Source organism: Vitis riparia, chromosome 12, assembly GCF_004353265.1.
Source record: "Vitis riparia cultivar Riparia Gloire de Montpellier isolate 1030 chromosome 12, EGFV_Vit.rip_1.0, whole genome shotgun sequence".
In the NCBI taxonomy this organism is placed as follows: Eukaryota; Viridiplantae; Streptophyta; class Magnoliopsida; order Vitales; family Vitaceae; genus Vitis; species Vitis riparia.
In genome coordinates, this window is record NC_048442.1 from 4,742,917 (window position 1) to 4,764,861 (window position 21,945).

The 21,945-nt window shown below is 34.9% G+C and overlaps 1 protein-coding gene and 1 long non-coding RNA gene across 2 annotated transcripts; both read left to right on the forward strand.

The window, feature by feature from the left end:
• Positions 1-12,610: 12,610 nt before the first annotated feature.
• Positions 12,611-14,775, forward strand: LOC117926376. Its single transcript, XR_004653121.1, has 4 exons — positions 12,611-12,687; positions 14,364-14,415; positions 14,493-14,601; positions 14,680-14,775. It is a non-coding gene; the product is annotated as an uncharacterized LOC117926376 (long non-coding RNA).
• A 5,214-nt stretch (positions 14,776-19,989) lies between these two features.
• On the forward strand, positions 19,990-21,922 carry LOC117925906 (putative disease resistance RPP13-like protein 1). The gene is made up of 2 exons (XM_034845016.1): positions 19,990-21,609; positions 21,867-21,922. The coding sequence occupies exons 1-2, from the start codon at positions 20,088-20,090 to the stop codon at positions 21,920-21,922; spliced, it is 1,578 nt and encodes a 525-aa protein (XP_034700907.1). The 5' UTR covers positions 19,990-20,087.
• The last annotated feature ends 23 nt before the right edge of the window (positions 21,923-21,945 follow it).

Sequence of the window (21,945 nt, forward strand, 5' to 3'; positions counted from 1 at the left end):
TATATTTCCATTCATACGTGAGTTAATTTTGAAACTTATTGATAGTTTCCTAGTAAAAGATATTCTTGGAAGTGGGTTTCCAATTATTATAGGAAATATCCTAATACGAGATCTTCTATTTAGGAAAAGGTATCTTTGACAATTATACACTTTGTTTCCTATATAGAAACTTCCTTTGTAATTAAGAAAAAATATAGGAAGAGATTTTTGACCAAAATAGTAAGTCTCTTTTCGGGTATAAATTGAGGCTTTGAGATTTGAGAACTTCAAGAATTGTAATCTCCTTTAACAATAGTAAAAGCTTTTCTTCATCTTTGCCCGTGGATGTAGGCTTAAGGCCGAACCACATAAATTGTTGTGTATTGTTTTCCTTTTTCTTATTCTTTTTTCCTTATTATTATTCTTTCTAGTGATTTGCACAACAAATTGGTATCAAAGCTAAGGTTATTAGACCTAGAATGGGGACAAAGTTTGAGGTTGGGAAGTTTGATGGAAGAAACGATTTCAATTTGTGGCGCATTAAGATGCGTGCCTTATTAGTTCAATAGGGGTTGTCCAAAGCATTTAAAGGTAGAGAGACTCTACCAACAACGATGTTTGATGAAGAGAATGATGAACTTATGGAGAAAGCACATAGTGCTATTCTATTGTGTTTGTGTAATGAGGTGCTTCGTGAGATTATAGAAGAAGATACAACTGCCAAGTTATGGTTGAAGCTAGAGAGTCTGCACATAACGAAGTCTTTGACAAATCGCTTGTATTTAAAGAAGCGATTGCACACTCTTCAGATGAAAGAAAGCATGTCCATTAAAGACCATTTTAATGAGTTTAATAAAACTATCATGGATTTGAGGAATATTGATGTTAAAATTGATTATGAAGACCAAACCATAATTTTAATTTGTTCCCCACCAAATTCTTATGAGCACTTCGTTGATATTATGATGTATGGTAGAGATACTCTCTTCATAGAGGACATTAGAGTAGCCTTGAACTTAAGGGAGTTGAAGAAAATGGTGTTCAAAAGTAAAATATGACACAGGTGAAGGTTTAGTGGCTAGAGGGAGAACAAGAAAGAAAAATAATGGTAGAAGAGGTCGATCTAGATCAAAGTCCAAGGGAAACAACAAATGTTTCAAGTGTAAAAAAGAAGGGCACTATGTGAAAAATTGTCCAGATCGTAAAGGAAAAGAAAATGAGAGAACGTATGATTCTGGTGATGCAACATTTGCAGAAGAAAATTCAATTACTATAAATGTTCTTTTAGTTATTGTTACAAACTCAGATGATGAGTGGATTCTTGATTCAGGGTGCTCCTATCATATGTCTCCCAATGGGGATTGGTTTAGTACCTACCAACCCATAGATGGTGGGAAAGTTCTCATGGGAAACAAGGTAGCTTGTAAGGTTGTTGGGATACACACAATTCGAATTAAGATGCATGATGGCATTATAAGGACATTAACTAATGTAAGGCATGTTCCGAAATTGAACAAAAATTTGATTTCTTTAAGGACACTTGACTCCAATGGATGCATATATAAAGCCGGAGGTGGAGTTTTGAGGGTTTCAAAGGGTGCTCTTGTTGTGATGAACGGAAAAAAAAATTAATGGTCTGTATACATAGTAGGGTAGCACGGTAATAGGTGCAGTTGTAGTTTCAACCTCAAAATCAATTATAAAGACTACTAGATTGTGGCATATGCGACTTATGCATATGAGTGAGAGAGGGTTGATAGAATGGATGAATAAAACTCTTTTAAAGAAAGCTCGATGCATGCTTTCAAATGTAGAGTTGTCAAAGGAATTTTGGGCTGAAGTAGTAAATTTAGCTTGCTATCTTGTGAATAGATCTCCTTTAATTCCTATTAATTGTAGGACTCCTGAAGAGGTATGGTGTGGTTCTCCTAATTATGCTAATTTAATAATTTCTTTTTTGTCCTGCTTATGCTCACATGAATGAAGGTAAGTTGGAACCAAGGGCAAGAAAGTGCATATTCTTAGGATATGTCGATGGAGTGAAAGGGTATAAGTAATGGTGCCCAGATCTAAATTTTTCCAAATTTCTTATTAATAGGGATGTGACTTTTAATGAGTCTGCAATGTTGAGTCCTAGGAAAGAACAACTTAATACAGAAAACGACCCTGGCGTGAGAAAAAAATGGTGAAGTTTGTGACTAAAGCTTTAGAAACCATAGAAAAAACGATTTCGATAAAGTCAAAGAAGGAAGAAGTGCAACATCTTAATGATAAAGAAAATGCACCATAAGAACATCAATATTATTTGGCTAAAGATAGAATAAGAAGGCATATGATACCACCACAAAGGTATGCTTATGCAGATTTGGTTGCTTATGCACTTAATGTGGAAGAGAGCATTGAAAATGAGGAACCTTAAACTTATCATGAAGCCATCATTAGTAGAGAGTCTACATAGTGGATTGTTGCTATGAATGAGAACATAGAATCTCTTCAAAAGAACCATACTTAGCAACTAGTTGAGAAACCTAAAAATCAAAAGATTGTTGGTTACAAATGGGTCTTCAAAAGAAAGGAAGGAATTCTAGGAGTGGAGGATGCTAGGTTTAAAGACATTTGGTGGCAAAGGGTTACACACAAAAAAAGGGTGTGGACTTCAATGAAGTGTTTTCTTCGATTGTGAAGCATAACTCAATCAGAGTGTTACTTGCTATGGTTACTTTATTTGATTTACAGTAAGAGCAACTTGATGTCAAGACTACTTTTCTACATGGTGAGTTGGAAGAACAAATTTATATGCATCAACCAGAAGGATTCATTATTTCAGGAAAGGAATACCATGTTTGTTTATTGAAGAAATCTCTTTATGGTTTGAAGAAATCTCTTTATGGTTTAAAGCAATCTCCTAGGAAATGGTATAAAAGGTTTGATACTTTTATACCATAGAAGTGAGTTTGATAATTGTGTTTATCATAAGTAAGTGTTTGATGGTTCTTTCATTTATTTATTATTATATGTTGATGACATGTTAATTGCTTGCAAGAATATGTTTGAGATAAACAGTTTGAAAACTTAACTTCAAGAAGAGTTTGAACTGAAAGACCTTAGAGCTATGAAGAAAATATTGGGTATGGATATTCATAGAGACCAAAAAGAAGGAAAATTGTACTTATCACATAAAAAGTACATTGAGAAAGTATTAAAACACTTTGGAATGCAAGGGTCAAAACTAGTGAGTACTCTATTCGCAGCTCACTTCAAACTTTCTAGTGCTTTATTACCACAGACTAAAGAAGAGAGAGAGTACATGTCACATGTTCCTTATGCTAGTGCAGTTTAGAGCATTATATATGTCATGGTTTGCACTAGGCTAGATGTTTCACATGCAGTTAGTGTGGTGAGTAGATATATGGATCACCCTGGAAATATCCATTGGCAAATAGTGAAATGGATATTTCGATACTTGAGAGAAACACATATGTTGGCACATGTTGGCTTAGTATATGATAAAAATATTGACATCTTTGGGGAAATTGTTGGTTATGTTGATTTTGATTATGATGAAGATTGGGACAAAAGAAGATCTTTAACAGGGTATGTATTTACTTTATGCGGTAGTGTTATTAGTTGGAAAGCAACTTTACAATCTATAATTGCTTTGTCAACCATTGAAGTAGAATACATGGGAGCCATGGAAGCAGTGAAAAAAGTTGTTTGGCTTAAAGATTTGGTTGGTGATTTAGACTTACAACAAGAGTTGATTGTTGTGTATTGTGATAGCCAAAGTGCCATACATTTGACTAAAAATTAGATGTTCCATGAGAGGACCAAACATATTGATGTCAGAATGCATTTTATTAGGGATGTGATTGCATAAGGTGCTATTGTAATGAAAAAAAAATCCCTACAACTAAGTCTATTCCTATAATTAAGTTCAAGAATTGCTTGGACTTAATTGGTGTTAGTAGTATCTGAAGACCCCTATAGGGTGTGGGAGCGAAGTAACTTGAAGATTTTCAAGTTTGTTTTAATCTTGGGAATTTGAGCCAAGATGGAGATTGTTGGAAAGTGTCTCAAATTGTATTTTGAGTCGATTTGGAAAGTTATTGATAGTTTCCTAATAGAAAATATTCTTGAAAGTGGGTTTCCTATTATTATAGGAAATATCCTAATATGAAATCTTCTATTTAGGAAAAGGTATCTTTGACAATTATACACTTTGTTTCTTATATAGAAACTTCCTTTGTAATTAGGAAAAAAATATAGGAAGAGATTTTTGACCAAAATTGTAAGTCTCTTTTAGGTATGAATTGGGCATTTGGGATTTGATAGCTTTAAGAGTTGTAATATCCTTTAACAATAGTAAAAGTCAATGTTTTCATAACTGGAAAAGTTACAAGTTCACGGTTCACTAGTCGGACCGACGATTGAACCGCGGTTGAATCGATGACATCATAAATATATAATTTATAAATTACTAAAATTTAAAATAATTATAAAAATAAAAATAATAATACATTATTTAAAAATTAAAATTTTATTTGAAAATAAAAAAAATTAGTCTCAAATTTAAAATTCATTTTTAAATAAAAAACTTATTTTAAAATCAGAAATTGATTTAAAATTGTAATTGATTTAAAACTGTAATTTTTTATTAATTTAAATTAAAATCATATGTTTGAAACATGAAATAAAAATTAATAAATATAAAAATAAATAAATAATATAGAGATGAGATAAAAAAAATAATTAAAAAAATAAAACAACCTAGAATAAGGGATGAGAGGGTCGGGCAACAAGGGAATACTTTTTCCAGTGTGGGGGTCACTGGGAGGAGGGGGGTTTTCCTCCAATAGCAGCAACACGAGGTTGGGGGTTTGGGGGGAGCAGGGAGAGGGGGGTTGGCTTTTCCTAGGGGTTCCTGGGAGTCGTGTGGGGGTGTTTTGAAGGGCAAAAAATGGAAGCTTTTCTAGCGGGGATGAGGGTGGGGGTTCCAATAGGGTCATGAAAAAATGGGGTTTCTAGCACAGGGGTGGGTTTTGACGGGCAAAAAGGGAAAGATTTTCTAGCACGGGGGTGTTGTCGGCAAGGGACGACGACAATGGGAGGAAAAAATTAATTTTAATCGAACCGGCCGGTTTAGATAGAACCAGACGGTTCGTCCAATTTACCAGTTGGACTGTCGGTTCAACCGATCCGACTCTGGTTCATACCATTCCGGTCCAATTGGCCAGACCGGACCAGAACCGTGACCAGTCGGCGGTCAGATCGACTGGTCCGATCTGGTTTTCTAAAACCATGGTAAAAGTTCTTCTTCGTTTTCGCCCATGAATGTAGGCTTAAGACCGAACCACATAAATCGTTGTGTGTTTTGTTTTCGTTTTTCTTATTCTTTTCTCCTTATTATTATTCTTTTTCATGATTTTCACAACATAATGTCCATTGATTTCTAATGTTTGTTAAACAAATCCACCACACTAATGAAATCCAAAGTTCAATAATTCAATAATACAACAAGTATGAACACCTTGTTATACAAAATGTCCTTCCAAATAACCAACAAACTACACTTTGCAATACTTGTACCTAATATTTCTATCATAAATATTTTTACTAAGAATCAAAATTAATATTTTGAATATAAATAAGAAAAAAAGCACCTTGAAAGTATTTTTAATAACAAAAAAATATTTTTTTAAAGAAATTTTTATCAAATATTAATTCAAAAATCACTTTAAATGACTTTTTGAATTTTGAGCAAAAATACTATATCTTAACAAAAAAAAAAAAAAAAAATCTCAAACTAAACCTTCTACCAAAATAATTCTCAAACTAATGCATCTTAGCTACTTAAATATCCACAAGACCTAAGAACTTTTTTTTTTTTTTAGTCACAAAACTATATTTACTAATTTTGAATTTTTTTTAAACATATATAAAACCGTAGTTAATGATTATGATTTTAAATTTAAGTTTAAAATCATAATCACCAACTACGATTTTGACCATTTTTAAAAAAATTTAAAACTATAGTTTTATGACACACTAATTTAAAAATAATTTTGACAATCAAATTACTTTGTGGAATTTTTGTTTTAAAGAAATCATTTTTGCCTAAAACTTTGATTTTTTAATTTTTTTTTTTTAAAGCTTTGTTTGATGCTTTATTTTTTAATGAATGCGTTTTCAAGTTTTAAAAGTGTCTTCAAGAATCTTTGGTCACAGTTGAATGAATATCCACAAGTGAAGCCTAGTCTAAACTTGAAGGGCAACCAAGGTCATAATGTGGGGCCGGATAAACCCCTCAACCAAAGTTTCCAAAGTGGCTCAGAAAAGATAAACTACATGAGTAGTAATGGGCCACCAAAGAACTACTGTGGAGCATTGGAAGTAAACTTAAAGACATGTGCTAAAGGGACAAAATGGAGGGTTTACAATTATGTATGTCATGGTCTGCACTAGATCGGATATTTCACATGCAGTTAGTGTGGTAAGTAGATATATGGATCACCCTAGAAAGATCCATTAGCAAGTAGTGAAATGGATACTTCGATACTTGAGAGGAACATCACTTGTTGGCTTAGTATATGATAAAAATATTGACATCTCTAGGGAAATTATTGGTTATGTTGATTTTGATTTTGCTGAAGATTTAGACAAAATAAGATCTCTAACAGGGTAAGTATTTACTTTAAGTGGTAGTGTTATTAGTTGGAAAACAACTTTACAATCTACAGTTGCTTTGTCAACCACTGAAGCAAAATACATGGCGCCACAAAAGTAGTGAAAGAAGTTGTTTGGCTTACAGGTTTGGTTGGTGATTTAGGCTTACAACAGAAGTTATCTATTGTGTATTGTGATAGCTAAAGTGCCATACATTTGAATAAATATAAGATGTTCCATAAGATGACCAAACATATTGATGTCCGAATGCATTTTATTAGGGATGTGATTGCACAGGGTGCTATTGTAATGAAAAAAAATCCCTACGGTGGACAATCCCATAGATATGATGACTACGTCTGTTCCTACAATTAAGTCCAAGCATTGCTTGGACTTAATTGGTGTTAGTAGTATCTGAAGGCCCCTATGGGGTGTGGGAGCGAAGTAACTTGAAGACTTTCGAATTTGTTTGAATGTTGGGAATTTGAGCCAAGGTGGAGTATATTGGAAAGTGTCTCAAATTGTATTTTGAGTCAATTTGGAAAGTTATTGATAGTTCCTTAATAGAAGATATTCTTTGAAAGAAGGTTACCTATTATTAGAGGAAATATCCTAATATAAGATCTTTTATTTAGGGAAAGGTATCTTTGACAATTATACACTTTGTTTCTTATATAGAAACTTCCTTTGTAATTAGGAAAAAAATATAGCAAGAGATTTTTTACCTAAATAATAAGTCTATTTTTGGGTATAAATTGGGGCTTTGGGATTTAAGAGCTTGAAAAGTTGTAATCTCCTTTAACAATAGTAAAAGTTCTTCATTTTTGACGTGGATGTAGGCTTAAGGCCAAACCACATAAATCGTTGTGTATTTTGTTTTCGTTTTTCTTATTCTTTTCTCCCTATTATTATTCTTTGTCATGATTTGCACTACATAAAGTCCATTGATTTCTAATGTTTGTTAAACAAATCCACCTCGATAATGAAATCCAAAGTTCAATAATTCAATAATACACTGCTATAGTGCAACAAGTATAAACACCTTTGTTATACAAAATGTCCTTCCAAATAACCAACAAACTACACTTTGCAACACTTCTATCTAATATTTTTATTAAGAATCAAAATTAATATTTTGAATATAAATAAGAACAAAAACACCTTGAAAGTATTTTTAATAACAAAAAAAATATTTCTTAAAAAAAATGTTTATCAAATATTAATTCAAAAATCACTTTAAATGATTTTTTGAGTTTTGAGCAAAAATACTGTATTTAAAAAAAAAATCTCAAACTAAACCTCAAAATAAATCTCAAATTAATGCATCTCAGCTACTTAAATATCCACCTAGCTTGAGAATTTTATTTTTTTTAAGTCACAAAATTGTATTTACTAATTTTGAAATTTTTTTTAAACATATATAAAACCGTAGTTAATGATTACGATTTTAAATTTAAGTTTAAAATCATAATCACCAACTATAATTTTGACCATTTTAAAAAAAATTTAAAACCACATTTACCAACTATGGTTTTTTGACACACTAATTTAAAAATGATTTTGAGAATCAAATTACTTTGTGCAATTTTTGTTTTAAAGAAATCATTTTTGCCTAAAACTTTGATTTTTTAATTTTTTTTAAAGCTTTGTCTGATGCTTTATTTTTTAATGAATGTGTTTTCAAGTTTTAAAAGTGTCTTAAACCCTATAACAATATTTATTGATTTGTTTTCAAGTTTTAGATTTGTGACTTATTTGAAACAGAAATAGAAAATGAGAATTTATGAAATTAAAAAAAGGGATCCCTCCAAAAAGCCTATTATTCAATTTGTTTTGGTTAACTTTTTAAGTCCTATTTGTGTTGATTTGGAATGGCTTGATGCCACTGTCTTCTACTTTGCCCCTTTCCTTCACCCTTACATTGTCATCATACAACATATTTAGGTCTTCTTCTATTTGTAGAAGTCAAAGCGCCTCTAAGTTCTAGTCATTGGGAATTGTTCCATTTCAATCTTGCCAACTAAGCTCCATCCTTGACAAAAGTGGATCTTCAACATCTTGTACTTCAAGACTAAGATTGGATTGTTGGTTTTGGTATCAAGTCTCCCTATACACAAACTTTTTAAGATGTCGTTGCCTATGGTCATAACACCGTGCCAATCAGCTCTCCGGGTATAATATGTGACTTGTCTTATTGTATATACTCATGAGGCTCTAATTCTGTTCCATAGACTAATCTATCAACATTTACTGCATCAGTCCATTTTCTGAGGGCACAACAGGGGAGACTCTTTTTAATCTGCAAATTACAAGTTGTTCATACATCATTTTGTAGGTTGTATGAGATTGAAGTGTGTGATAACTTATACGTAACCAAAAAGAAACAAGCATGTTTTCTTTGGGCTTATACTTTTCAATAAGTAAGGCATTTGTTGCTTTAATTTGTAATAAAATTATTTCAAAGGTTGTTGGGGATGGAAGATGGAGGGAGGAAGATTGCTGCTCTTTCAATGCCTGAAAACTTTAACTTGCATCAAATAGGGAGATGGCAAGTACACTACTACAATTTCTTCTATGTTTCTGGTACTGAATTGGTTAAGTCAGATCATACTTGATTGCGGTTGCTCTGTTCTGCTAGCATACAGGGAGAGCTCACCGATTAGTCCACATTTAACAGGCAAGGATATAGGAATATAAGATATTTTTTATGCATTTGCTGCATTTGTTTCTTTCCTAATTCTTATGTCATCTTGTTCTTGTTTTGGTTTTTCTTAAGTCTTCCATATACGTAGTGTTGCCATTGGGATGATCACGTAGATCACCGTCATGTACCCGTACATAGTGTTGCTGTTGGTATGATCACTCAGATCACTGCCTTGGGAGCTTTTGCAGCCCACATAGCAAATTATTGGCCACTGTCTGTTGGCTCCTCACAATTTTCAAGATGTGAAAGATGCCACATCAGTGGCAGTGAGGTGTTTGTATGCCAGGGCTTCTCACGATTTGCTTCCATTGGCAATTTTGGCCACACGAGCCTGGTTCAGCTTGATAAGAGAGCGCGGGAGGCCACCAAGGTTGCAGCAGCTGCAAATCCAGCTTCTAATTCTAACACACCTGTCAAAGCTAAGAAACTTGAAGTTATTTTGGTGGCAAAATGATATCTTACTTTGAAGCTAACATTTTTTTAATGGATGCATACATTCTTATGCACATTTTCTTGATGTGTAAGCTTGTGGCTTTACTTTGATTTTATTGCATTCAGTTTCTCTGCGGGGGAAAGAGTGTTGAAAGTGCAGAGGATGCGTTGCTATTGTTTTTCATATTCATATTGGTGAATGGTGATTTCCTCTGTACCCTTTAGAACAAATTGTTTATTGTTATGCTCTTAAATTGATTATTAGATTCTTTTTCTGTATAAACATTTGATTCATTCTTTAGTGGTTTAAGCTTTCCAGCTTGGGTAGGAGATCCTTCATTCTTCAATCTTGTTGACCTGGGGCTTCAGAATTGTAACAATTGCTCGTCATTGCCACCACTCGGACAGCTACCCTCTCTTAAACATCTTTCTATCTTACAAATGAAAGGAGTTAAAATGGTGGGTAGTGAATTTTATGGGAATGCTTCGTCCTCCAACACAGTTAAGCCCACCTTCACGTCCCTACAAACTGTAAGATTTGAGAAGATGTACAACTGGAAGAAATGGTTATGTTGTGGATGCAGACGTGGAGAATTCCCTCGTCTTCAGAAGCTTTGTATAAATGAATGTCCCAAACTCATTGGCAAATTACCAAAACAGCTTCGTTCATTGAAGAAACTTGAAATCATTGATTGTGAGTTGCTTTTGGGCTCCCTCCGAGCTCCTCAAATCCGTGAATGGAAAATGTCGTATCATGGTAAATTTCGCTTGAAAAGGCCAGCTTGTGGGTTCACTAATCTCCAGACTTCAGAAATTGAAATTTCACACATCTCTCAATGGGAGGAACTGCCACCACGAATACAGATACTAACAATCAGAGAATGTGATTCGATAGAGTGGGTATTGGAGGAGGGAATGCTACAAAGAAGCACATGTCTTCTCCAACATTTGCACATCACAAGTTGTCGTTTCTCCAGACCCTTGCACAGTGTTGGTTTGCCCACTACATTGAAGTCACTCCATATCTGTAAGTGTACCAAACTGGAGTTTCTCCTGCATGCGCTATTGAGATCTCACCATCCATTCCTTAAACGTTTATCCATATCTGATGTTAGCAGCTGTAATTCTTTCTCATTATCTTTCTCATTAAGCATCTTCCCATGGTTGAACAGTCTCAACATCTCTGATTTTGAAGGGTTTGAATTCCTCTCCATCTCCCTTTCTGAGAGGGATCCCACGTCTCTTAATTATTTAACTATCGAAGACTGTCCTGATCTGATATATATTGAATTGCCCGCTCTCGAGTGTGCACGCTATGAGATCTCCAGATGTAGGAAGCTGAAGTTGCTGGCGCATACACGCCCATCGTTGCAGGAATTGCGGTTAATAGATTGTCCAGAATTGTTGTTTCAGAGAGATGGTTTGCCCTCCGACCTACGTGAACTTGAAATTTCATCCTGCAACCAACTCACATCTCAGGTGGATTGGGGTTTGCAAAGACTGGCCTCTCTTACAATATTCACAATCAATGATGGATGCCGAGACATGGAATCATTTCCCAATGAGTCCCTACTGCCCTCCACACTTACCTCTCTTTACATATCTAATCTTCCAAATCTCAAGTCTCTGGACAGCAACGGGCTTCGACATCTTACCTCTCTAACAACATTATACATCTCCAAGTGCCCTAAGTTCCAATCCTTCGGAGAAGAGGGGCTTCAACATCTTACCTCTCTTGAAAATTTACAGATGTACTCACTCCCTATGCTTGAATCCTTGAGAGAAGTAGGTCTTCAACACCTCACCTCTCTTAAAGCATTGTCTATCTCCCGCTACCATAATCTCCAATACTTGACAAACGAGAGACTGCCAAACTCGCTCTCTTTCCTGGAAATCCAGAGTTGTCCTTTGTTGAGGCATAGGTGCCAATTTGAGAAAGGCCAAGATTGGGAATATATAGCTCACATTCCACGCATAGTAATAGATCGTGTGCTATACTAATGACTAATGAAGGTGGTGATTCCTCATACATTAAGACTTGGGTGTGCCATACAGTCAGTCAGGTACTTGTCCTACACTCCAAAAAAAAAAAGAAACACTGACGTGCCAATTTATTAAAGTAGCCAAACTTGTGCGTCTGAATTTCTAATCATTTCTATTGTGGTAACATATTGATGTTTCTCAGGTTAACACAAGTCTCCTTATACACAAACTTGTAAGATTCCATTGCCTATGGTGAGACAGACAAGGTGCCAAGTAGCCCTCCACGTATCAGAGACTTGTGTTCTTGATATATGACTATGATCTTTCCAATCAAACAATATTTCATGAGTCTCCCCCTGGAAAGGCAGCAGCAAACACACATCTGAGACTATTCCATTGGAAATTTACAATATGCCCTGCGTCAATATTTCCTGCCCTGTTGTTGGAGATTTGAGGGTGCAGAATACTCTGCCCTTTGACTTCAGATATTTTCTCTTATGCTACAAGCCTGAAAACAAAGAAGTGAAGAGGTGTGGAGGAAGACTGACAATAGGTGCTTGCATTTTAACATAGATGAGTGAAATATTTCAATGGCTTGGTCAATTTACCTTTATAATGGGCAGAGGTGATTGCTGAATTTATCCATATATTTCTGTGATACAGGCAAACATGGAGGAATTTCTGGTAGTTTATGGTCAGTTAAACATTTTAATTTCTTTATTTCTTTTTTGTGGCCTACTTTAGATTTGTACTTGTTGATCCTTTTTCCATCCTTAAAAATGGAGATTTAACTTTCTGCCAAACTTACAATCATTTACACATCATTCTACAGGTGCTATGAGGCTGGTGTATTTTTCACTTAAAAGGCCAATTTTGTAAGGACAATTGCAACATTTCCATATTGTAAGGCAATGCCTAACAAAAAGGTACCATTACCAAAGATTTAATTTGATGACATTATTAACCTTGTTTGGCCTCGAAGTTACATGAATATTAAGACTAAAAAGGTTTTGCAAGTTTATGTATTTGCTTTGGAATATCAGTGATTTAAACACTAGTACATCTTCAAATACCTTAGGTATGGCCTATTTGTATCTCTGGTCAAATGTGCTTGGAATTTTACCTGCATCACAAATACACTCTAGATCTAACCATTGCATGAAAACAATTTAGAATTATATGGGTGTTTATTTGGAGCCTTTTGCAAGTTATTTTTTCAAAGGAGTTGAATTAGAATCAAGATATTGTATCTTTTCTCCCTTCCATATCAAGTTAATCACCGTTTCTCCTCTCCCGTCTCATATTAAGTATCTAGGAAGAACATGAAAGATTTCTTATGAGAAACACATTTTTGTTTTGATAAGGAGAAATATATCAAGTGACTATAAATAATTTATATGAATTTATTTTACATTTCTGATTGTGAAACAGAATTAGAATATAAGAATTTATGAAATTAGAAAAAGGGGATCCCTCCAAAAGGCCTATTATTCAATTTGTTTTGGTCTCTATTTTAAGTCCAATTTGTGCTGATCTGGAATGGCCCATTGCCTCAAACTCAAAATTTCATCCTTTGACTTGATGCCACCATCTTCTACTGTGCCCCCTTCCTTCACTCTTACATTGTCATGATACAACATATTGAGGTCTTCTCGTATTTGTAGAAGAAAGACTTCAAAGCACCTCTTAGTTCTGGTCATTGGGAACTATTCCATTTCAATCTTGCCAAGTGCAGGTCAGTTGTGTGTGACATCTACTTGTCCTGAGCTCAATCCTTGAAAGAAGTGGATCTTCAACATCTTGTGCTGCAAGATTAAGATTGGATTTTTGGTTCTAGTATCAAGTCTCCTAATACACTAACTTTTAAAATGTTGTTGCATATGGTCATAGCACGTTGTGCCAATCAGCTCTCCTATAATAAGTAACTTGTCACATTATTTATACTCATGAGTCTCTAATTTTGTTCAATGGACTAATTTATCGATATTTACTACAGGCTTTCAATATGTTTTTCTCATTAGACATTTGGCAGTGATCTTTCTTTCCAATGAATCCCCATGAAAGACAGCAGCCAAGACACATACCCTCAACTCTTTCATTGGTAATTTTCAATGCCTAACGTCATCACTTTTCAACTCCCCATGGACAATCACAATAATTCTTACCACCTTTTGCACCCATAAGGCTTGTAACATCTTCACACACTTCTCAACTCTACTCAAGAATTGTACATTAACAAAAGTCGATTTTATGCTTTGTTTGTTAGGTTTAAGATTATTATTATTATTTTTTTATTTTTTTATTTTTATCACTCTACAAATCAAGAACAAAGATATCAACAGTGAAGAAAGATTTGAACTCAGGTAGCTCATACTAAAAAAAGTCACTTTTATATTCTCCAAGACTCAATTAAGTTACCTTCAAAATGGGAAAGTCTGATTTCTGATTTTCTCTTACCTAAGCATGCATGGATGCATTTTTGTTTAGCTAATTTATGGTTAGAGAAATAATTTAATTGCTTTGGTCCATTTTCTGAGGGTACAACAGAGGAGACTCTCTTTGTTATCTGCAAATTACAAGTTGTTCTTACATCACTTTGTAGGCTGTATGAGGTTGAAATGTGTGATATCTTATACCTAACCAGAAAGTAACAGGTATGTTTTCTTTTGGCTTCTACTTTTCGATAACTAAGGCATTTGTGGGTTTAATTTGTAATAAAATTATTTCAAAGGTTGTTGGGGATGGAAGGTGGAGTGAGGAAGATGCTGCTCTTTTAGTGCCTGAGAACTTAACTGGTATTGAACAGGGAGATGGCAAGTAGAAGATGGTGTTTGACTGAGGTTGCTTCTATCTTTCTGGTACTGAATTGGTCAAGTTAGGTCATGTTTGACTGAAGTTGCTCTGTTTTGGTTTTGCAGTCAGCATTTTACCAGAGATGGTGTTTACTGTGCTTCTGCTTGCATAAAGGGAGAGATCACCAATTAGCCACATTTGAAAGGGAAGGATACAGGAATATAGCATCTTTGTTATGATTTTACTGCATTTGTTTCTTTCCTAATTTTGATTTCATTTTGTTCTTGTTTTGGTTTTTCTTATGTCTTCTGTATACATTGTGTTGCTGTTGGGATGATCACTTAGATCACTGTCATGTACCCTATTCGAAAATAGGATCCTTTTCTTAAAATTGACAATGTTCCTGTTCTTCTCATTGGAGGAAGTCCCATTGCCATCTTGGCTCTCATTGTTTGTATCAGCAGAGTCAGATGTTTATTTGAAAAGAAAGACGAATACTGTAATTTGATTCATTCTCATTTAATTTCCTAATTTTGAATAGAAGGAATGAAGAATATGATGTTATGTTGAGCTTAGAAGGAATGAAGAATGATGTTATGTTGAGCTTCTTCACTCTCTTTATGCAATGGACAATTCTGATCAAGTTCTTAGTTAGAGTACCTAATATGCAAGATTTGGAATTTCCAGAACTCTGTTAGTGATGAATTACAGGGATCACACCAGCTTTTCCTCGTTTCCTTGTCCCACAATAACTATGTACTTTTGCTTATGGGTCATGAAGGATTAAGCAATAAAAGACAATAGGAGTCATCATCATCACAAGTCACAGCATATAATAAATAAGAAATAGAAAATTAAAGGTGAAAAATGAAATTGATTAACTTATACTCCAAATGATAGCAAAACATGCCTCTGACTAGTTATTCACAAACAATAATAAACATGTCTTCTGTTTCACATATCTCAGCCAGCCCTTTGATCATCCCTCATGAGTCACCTTCATTAACTGGTGCTCAGAGCTTCTGCAAATGCACCTGAAGATGCTGCTGTTTTAGTGCTAGGAACATGATTTGTATTAAACAAGGAGACGGCGGGTATGCTACTACCAAAGCTAAGAAACCCGAAATCCTTTTGGTTTTAAAATGAAGTCTTCCTTTCAATTAACCATTTGTTGATGGATACATACATTTTATGTGCATCTGTCCATGTCTTCGTGATTATTTTCTTTCAGGTGGTTATGACCTTTCCAATTCCAATCACGCTTTAACTCCATCTTCTTGAGTCAGGCACCCCCTCCAATGGAAAACAGATGTCTGACTCAGTAGTCCTTTTCTCTTTATTGTTTGGTGTCATTGTTTCATGCAAAGTTGTGTTTTGCAAATAATGATGAACTATTAGATTGATGGATATCCTTTTGGTTGAGATGGTTCAGAGCTTCATGATACAAAAAACTGTTGGGAAACTAGCATCTTATAATAGTCTTGATGTGTGTACGTGCTAGATCTTTAAAGTGGACGAACAAGGGGATTTTCTGGTTGGTGGGATTCAACTTACAACTTAGGGGATTTGTTGCTCTGGAAGGGGTATGTAAAATTTGTTTATCAGTGTTTTTTCTCCCCTTACTTTTCTAGAGACAGATTGGTTCCTCAAATTCAAAATCTTTGTCTGTTGAATGTCTTCTTGTACTTACCAATGATTATGTGGATTTTTAAATATTTTCTTCCTTATAAGGCAGGGACATAGAAGAAGTCAAAGCACCTCTAAATATATGTGTTGATCTAGCCAATTTCAGGTCAGTTGTGATTGAAATCTAACTGATCCTTTAAGGACATATCTACTTACCCTGAACTCCGATCCTTGACAGAAGTTGATGTTCAACATCTTGTTCTTTAATATTAAGATTGGTCTCAAATGTCCTTATACACAAATTAACTTTAAAGTTGTTGCCTATGGTCATAAGACATGGTGCCAGGCAGCACTCCAGCTATAATAAGTGACTTGTCCTCTTGTTATATACTCATGAGCCTCAAATTCTCTTCCATGGACCAATTTATTGATATTCACTGCAGGCTTTCAATTTGATTTTCTCACTAGACATTTGGAAATGATCTTTCTTCCCAATGAAACAGTACCCCATGGCTCTCCCCATGGAAGACAGTGGCAAAGACACAGACCATCTTGATATATGAACAATCAAAATAGTTCTAACCAACTTTGCACCTCGTAACTCCTAATATCTTCATACACTGCAATAATTTATATCCTAAATGTACAGCCACTACTATGTACAGGTGTGTTCATTATTTTCTTCTTTCCACCTTATAATTAACTTCATTCTTCTTCATGTCAAACCAATCACATGTTATCAGTCAGATATGTATACCATTGCCCATGAAAATTAACTGACACCGCTGCTGCCACCAATATTATAGTAGCTGCCACCACTCTTCTAATAGAAGTCCTTCTGTTTCAACTGTGACTATGAATTGAATGAATAAAGAAAAGGGATGAAATCAAGAAAAAGAGCGAAGAATTCAAAAAAAAGAATGGTTTGGAACAAAGAAATGGGGAAGAACTAAAGTCGTATGGATTCACAAAGATGCCATGTATAGGAACCAAAAAAGAAATATCGAAATAGTTCTGATGATTCAATAATATTATTACTTCAATTCAGAACCCTAATGAACCTAAAAAAAGGATAAAGGCACTGGTTTAGATCGATCTTAACCGGATGATTATGAATTACCCCCATTTTATTTAATTTAATGAAAATGAAACCCGGTAAGAAGATATCAGTCTGATCAACAGCTCCCATCCGCCATAGTGCCATTTCTGCTAATTTTCTTCCTTGAGGGCCATTCCCTGCAAGCACCACTCCTCTTGCGGCCAAATAAACAAGATGGGGTACTCTCTCAAACATGGGTGCAGGCTCTTCACCAACATCCTGCTCATAACTGCTTTCCTTGCTTGAAGCTTGTTGCTGTTGGAGGCTTCCTCACCATCTCTTGAAAATTTTCAACAATTTCTTCAATTCCTGCCTCTTCAGAACGGTCCAGGAGCTGTAAGAGTTGTTCGCCACACCTAACTACAATGTTTTCCATATCCACAGGGTTGGCTAGTGCTAGCTTACTCATGAGGATTTGTCTGGCAAACAAGAATGCTGCATGTACGTTATTTGAGATTAGCATCCATTAGTGCTTAGAAAATTAAGGAGAAAAAGAATGAACTCCAAAAGTGGAAAAATGAGCAAGCAAATATAAGGATGGGTCATTGGAACTTGACTAGGATAAATTTTCCTTTTCTTGGAAAATTCAACTGTTTCAAGGCAGGAGCCCATTTGTCTCAGTAATGTGGAGAGCTCTAATACCACCAGCTTATATATTCATGGCAGAAGTGTGTCGACAAATATTAACCCGTAAGGAATTTTGTACAACATGGCTTTGACATGTTGAAGATTTTGGTTGAGGCCAAATGATGGAACAGTGTGCCCACAAAATATTTCTCAAGGACCAAGCTAATAACAGTTCTACTTGTTATCCAAATCACTGAAAATATATGGAGAATAAATGTGTATAATAAATATACAAATAAAATGAAGTAGAAAATTGGAACCCACAAATAAGGTTAATCGAGGCTAGAATTTGACTTTATATCTTTTAAGACAAATTTGTCTCATTCAAGTGCTTACAGTTTATAGATAATCATCTCTCAGGATGGATACAACAATCACTTTCTTGTGATAGCAACGCTCCAAATCATAAAAAAATAGTGAATCACTTGGTAATTTATACTCTCTTGAATACAAAATATTATTGATTAGACTCAAAGCTAAGGAGGACTTGAATGACAAGAAAGGAGAAAGAGTGAAGAAAATGGATGAATGAATGTCATAAGGGGTCCCTTGATGGGGACCTATAGAGAGACCTCTTTAAAATACTACACACATCCTTTGATGGGTTGTGCCTTAAGACACCAAACACGTCCTTTGGAAGAACACGTGTCTTTTAAATACAAGACACATCCTTTGAAACAAGTTGTGTCTATTAAGAAACAACATATCTTCTAAAAAAAAAAAAAAAAAAAATCTTAATTTCCATTTACCTATATAAATTCCAACAATGGCTCGTTCTTTATCACTGTCCTTTTTCCCTTCGTGGCCCTCAAATCCTAAGTACTCTGAATTTATAGATAATCTATAAAGGGCCATCAAATGATGTGGAACGAATGTCTATATGTTAAACTATAGATTCAACAAATTGGGCTAACCCTGTGAACACCTAGCTGCACGAGCAACCTTCTTGCTTGCACATGGGTTTAATAATGGTTGTGATGTTAATAATAATTTGAATCTTGTTGGAGACTTAGATTTGCGAATGCATCATTTGATTGATTGAAGATATTTTCTTAAGTGACAACCCCAACAGTCAGTAACAAGGATTGATAGGATTCAGGATGACATTGGTCTACAGTCGCCCTAAGCTCCAGTACCTGATAAAAGTTATTGATAAGAGTCTTCCTACCACCACCACTTGCCTTTCACATTTGGCCTTTATTTTCCTTCATCTCTGGTAGGTGAATATGAGGTCCATATGGGTTGATGTGAATTCCCAAGTCAACAACCAAGTCTACGAAATAATTTCAATCAATGAAAATGGTGATGAATGACCAAATAAAAAGAAATTATTTATTTTAGAAGGCCTTGACCCATATATTGTATGCAAGGTTATGATATTTTTTATGATTTCAAATAGTATTAAAAATACCCTTTTTTTCTTTTTCTTTTTTTCTTATTTTGTCCAAAGCATCCATAGCAACATAGGCTTGCTTGGTAATGGTTCTTGAAAATAGTTTTTTATTTTCATAAAGCTTTTTTTGTTAAAAAAAAAAAAAAAATTTGAGAATTTATTCTAAACATAAGTTTTTATAACAAATTTGAGATGTTTTTAGTTATTTTTTATGCATGCTTGAGTTGTGAGTAACAATCGAAAAGATGTAAAATACTTTGAAAACTTTTGGAATTATAGAACTTTTATGAAAAATAAACCAATAAAACTATTTTTCATATTTTCATTTTCAAATAGAATTTTATCCCTCAAAATAACTTTTGAAAATGTTTTATAATATCTATATATAAAATTTTTTGATGCACTAACAATTCTATTGTACTTTAATACAAGAATCACAATCTATCTAGAAATTGCATGTGATTGCTTAATAGTCAAGGTTTTGAAAATAGAATCCAATTGAACAATTCAACTTCTTGGACTATTAACTAATCATCCTACCATTGAAAAATTGAACAATCTCATCATTTAAATTGACAGAGAACCACTTGAGCTATCAACCTTGTTAAACAACCAATTTTTCTAAAAGTTTAAACTTTTATGATTTAAATTCAATATGCATATTACAAGCAACAAGTTGCATTTTCTCTATACAAACCCATCTTTTTCTGGTTTGGGGGTTCCATTTTGGATCTGCTTACCTTCATTTTCCCTCATTCACCTTTCACTTCCTTTGCAAAGAAACAGACATGGCTGCGGCTTTGGTTGGAGGTGCTTTTCTCTCAGCTTCTCTACAAGTTCTATTTGACAGGTTGGCTTCTCGCGAGGTGGTGAAATTCATCAGGGGACACGAGCTCGATGATGCACTCCTCAAGAAGTTGAAGAGGAAACTGCGGACTGTCCATGCTGTGCTCAATGATGCGGAGGCCAAGCAAATTACAAACCCAGCAGTCAAAGAGTGGATGGATGAGCTCAAAGTTGTTGTCTATGATGCTGAGGATGTATTGGATGAGATCGCCACTGAAGATCTACGATGCAAGATAGAAGCTGCGGACACCCAGACCAGCATGTCTACCTGGGTTCATCCTCCACTTGATATTCAAAGCATAAACTCTAGGGTGGAGGAGATCATTGGTAGACTAGACGATATCGCACAAGACAGAGACGTCCTCGGGTTGAAAGAAGGCGTTGGTGAGAAATTGGCACAAAGGTGGCCTTCTACTTCTTTGGTAGATGAATCTCTAGTCTATGGCAGGGCTCAAATTAAGGAGGAGATGGTTCAACTGTTGCTGTCTGATAATGCAAGGAGTACTGATGCCATGGGTGCGATCTCCATAGTCGGCATGGGTGGCACGGGCAAAACCACACTTGCCCAGCTGCTCTACAATGACCAAAGGGTGAAGGAACACTTCGAAATCAAGGCATGGGTTTGTGTTTCCAAAGAATTTGATCCTATCAGAGTTACGAAAACAATTCTCGAGGCAATCAATTCATCCATGTCCAATACCACTGATCTAAATCTACTTCAGGCTCAACTGAAGGAAAGAATTAATATGAAGAATTTTTTACTTGTACTGGATGATGTTTGGAATGAAGACTCTTGTGACTGGGATACGCTACGAACTCCACTCATAGTCGGGGCAAAGGGAAGCAAGATTATTGTAACTACGCGAAGCACCAAGGTTGCATCTGCCATGCGTGCAGTCCATACTCATTGTTTAGGTGGGTTATCCTCTGAAGATGGTTGGTCCCTGTCCAGAAAACTTGCATTTGAAAATGGAGACTCAAGTGGGCATCCACAACTAGAAGCAATCGGGGAAAAGATTGTCCACAAGTGCCAAGGTCTACTGCTGGCTATAAAAGCAATGGGGAGTCTCCTACACTCCAAGGTTGAAGCAAGAGAATGGGATGATGTATTAAACAGTGAATTATGGGATTTGCCCACAGATACTGTTTTTCCTGCTCTAAGGTTGAGTTATTATTACCTTCGTTCACATCTAAAACGTTGGTTTTCTTATTGTTCAATCTTTCCAAAAGACTACAAATTCGAAAAGGAGAAGCTAGTTTTGTTATGGATGACAGAAGGTTTATTGGAACAATCAAAAAGCAAGAAAAGAATGGAAGAGGTAAGTAATTTGTACTTTCAAAAACTTCTATCAAAGTCATTTTTCCAAAATTCAATAAGAAATAAGTCATGTTTTGTAATGCACGACCTTGTTAATGACTTGGCACAATTGATATCCGGAGAATTTTCTACTTCTTTGGAGGATGGTAAGATATATAGAGTCTCGGAGAAAACTTGTCATTTATCATATTTGATTACTAAATATGATGTCTATAAGAGATTTGATCCACTTTCTCAAATTAAGTGTCTCCGGACATTTTTACCAAGAAACAAATATCGGTACTTTTCACTTCATTACTTAAGTAATAGAGTTCTACACCATCTATTGTCAGAAATAAAATGTTTACCAGTGTTGTGCTTGAATGATTATTGGATTACTGATTTGCTTCATTCAATTGAGAAGTTGAAACACTTGCGGTACCTAGATCTCTCCATGACAAGGATTCAAAAGTTGTCTGAATCAGTTTGTAATTTATACAATT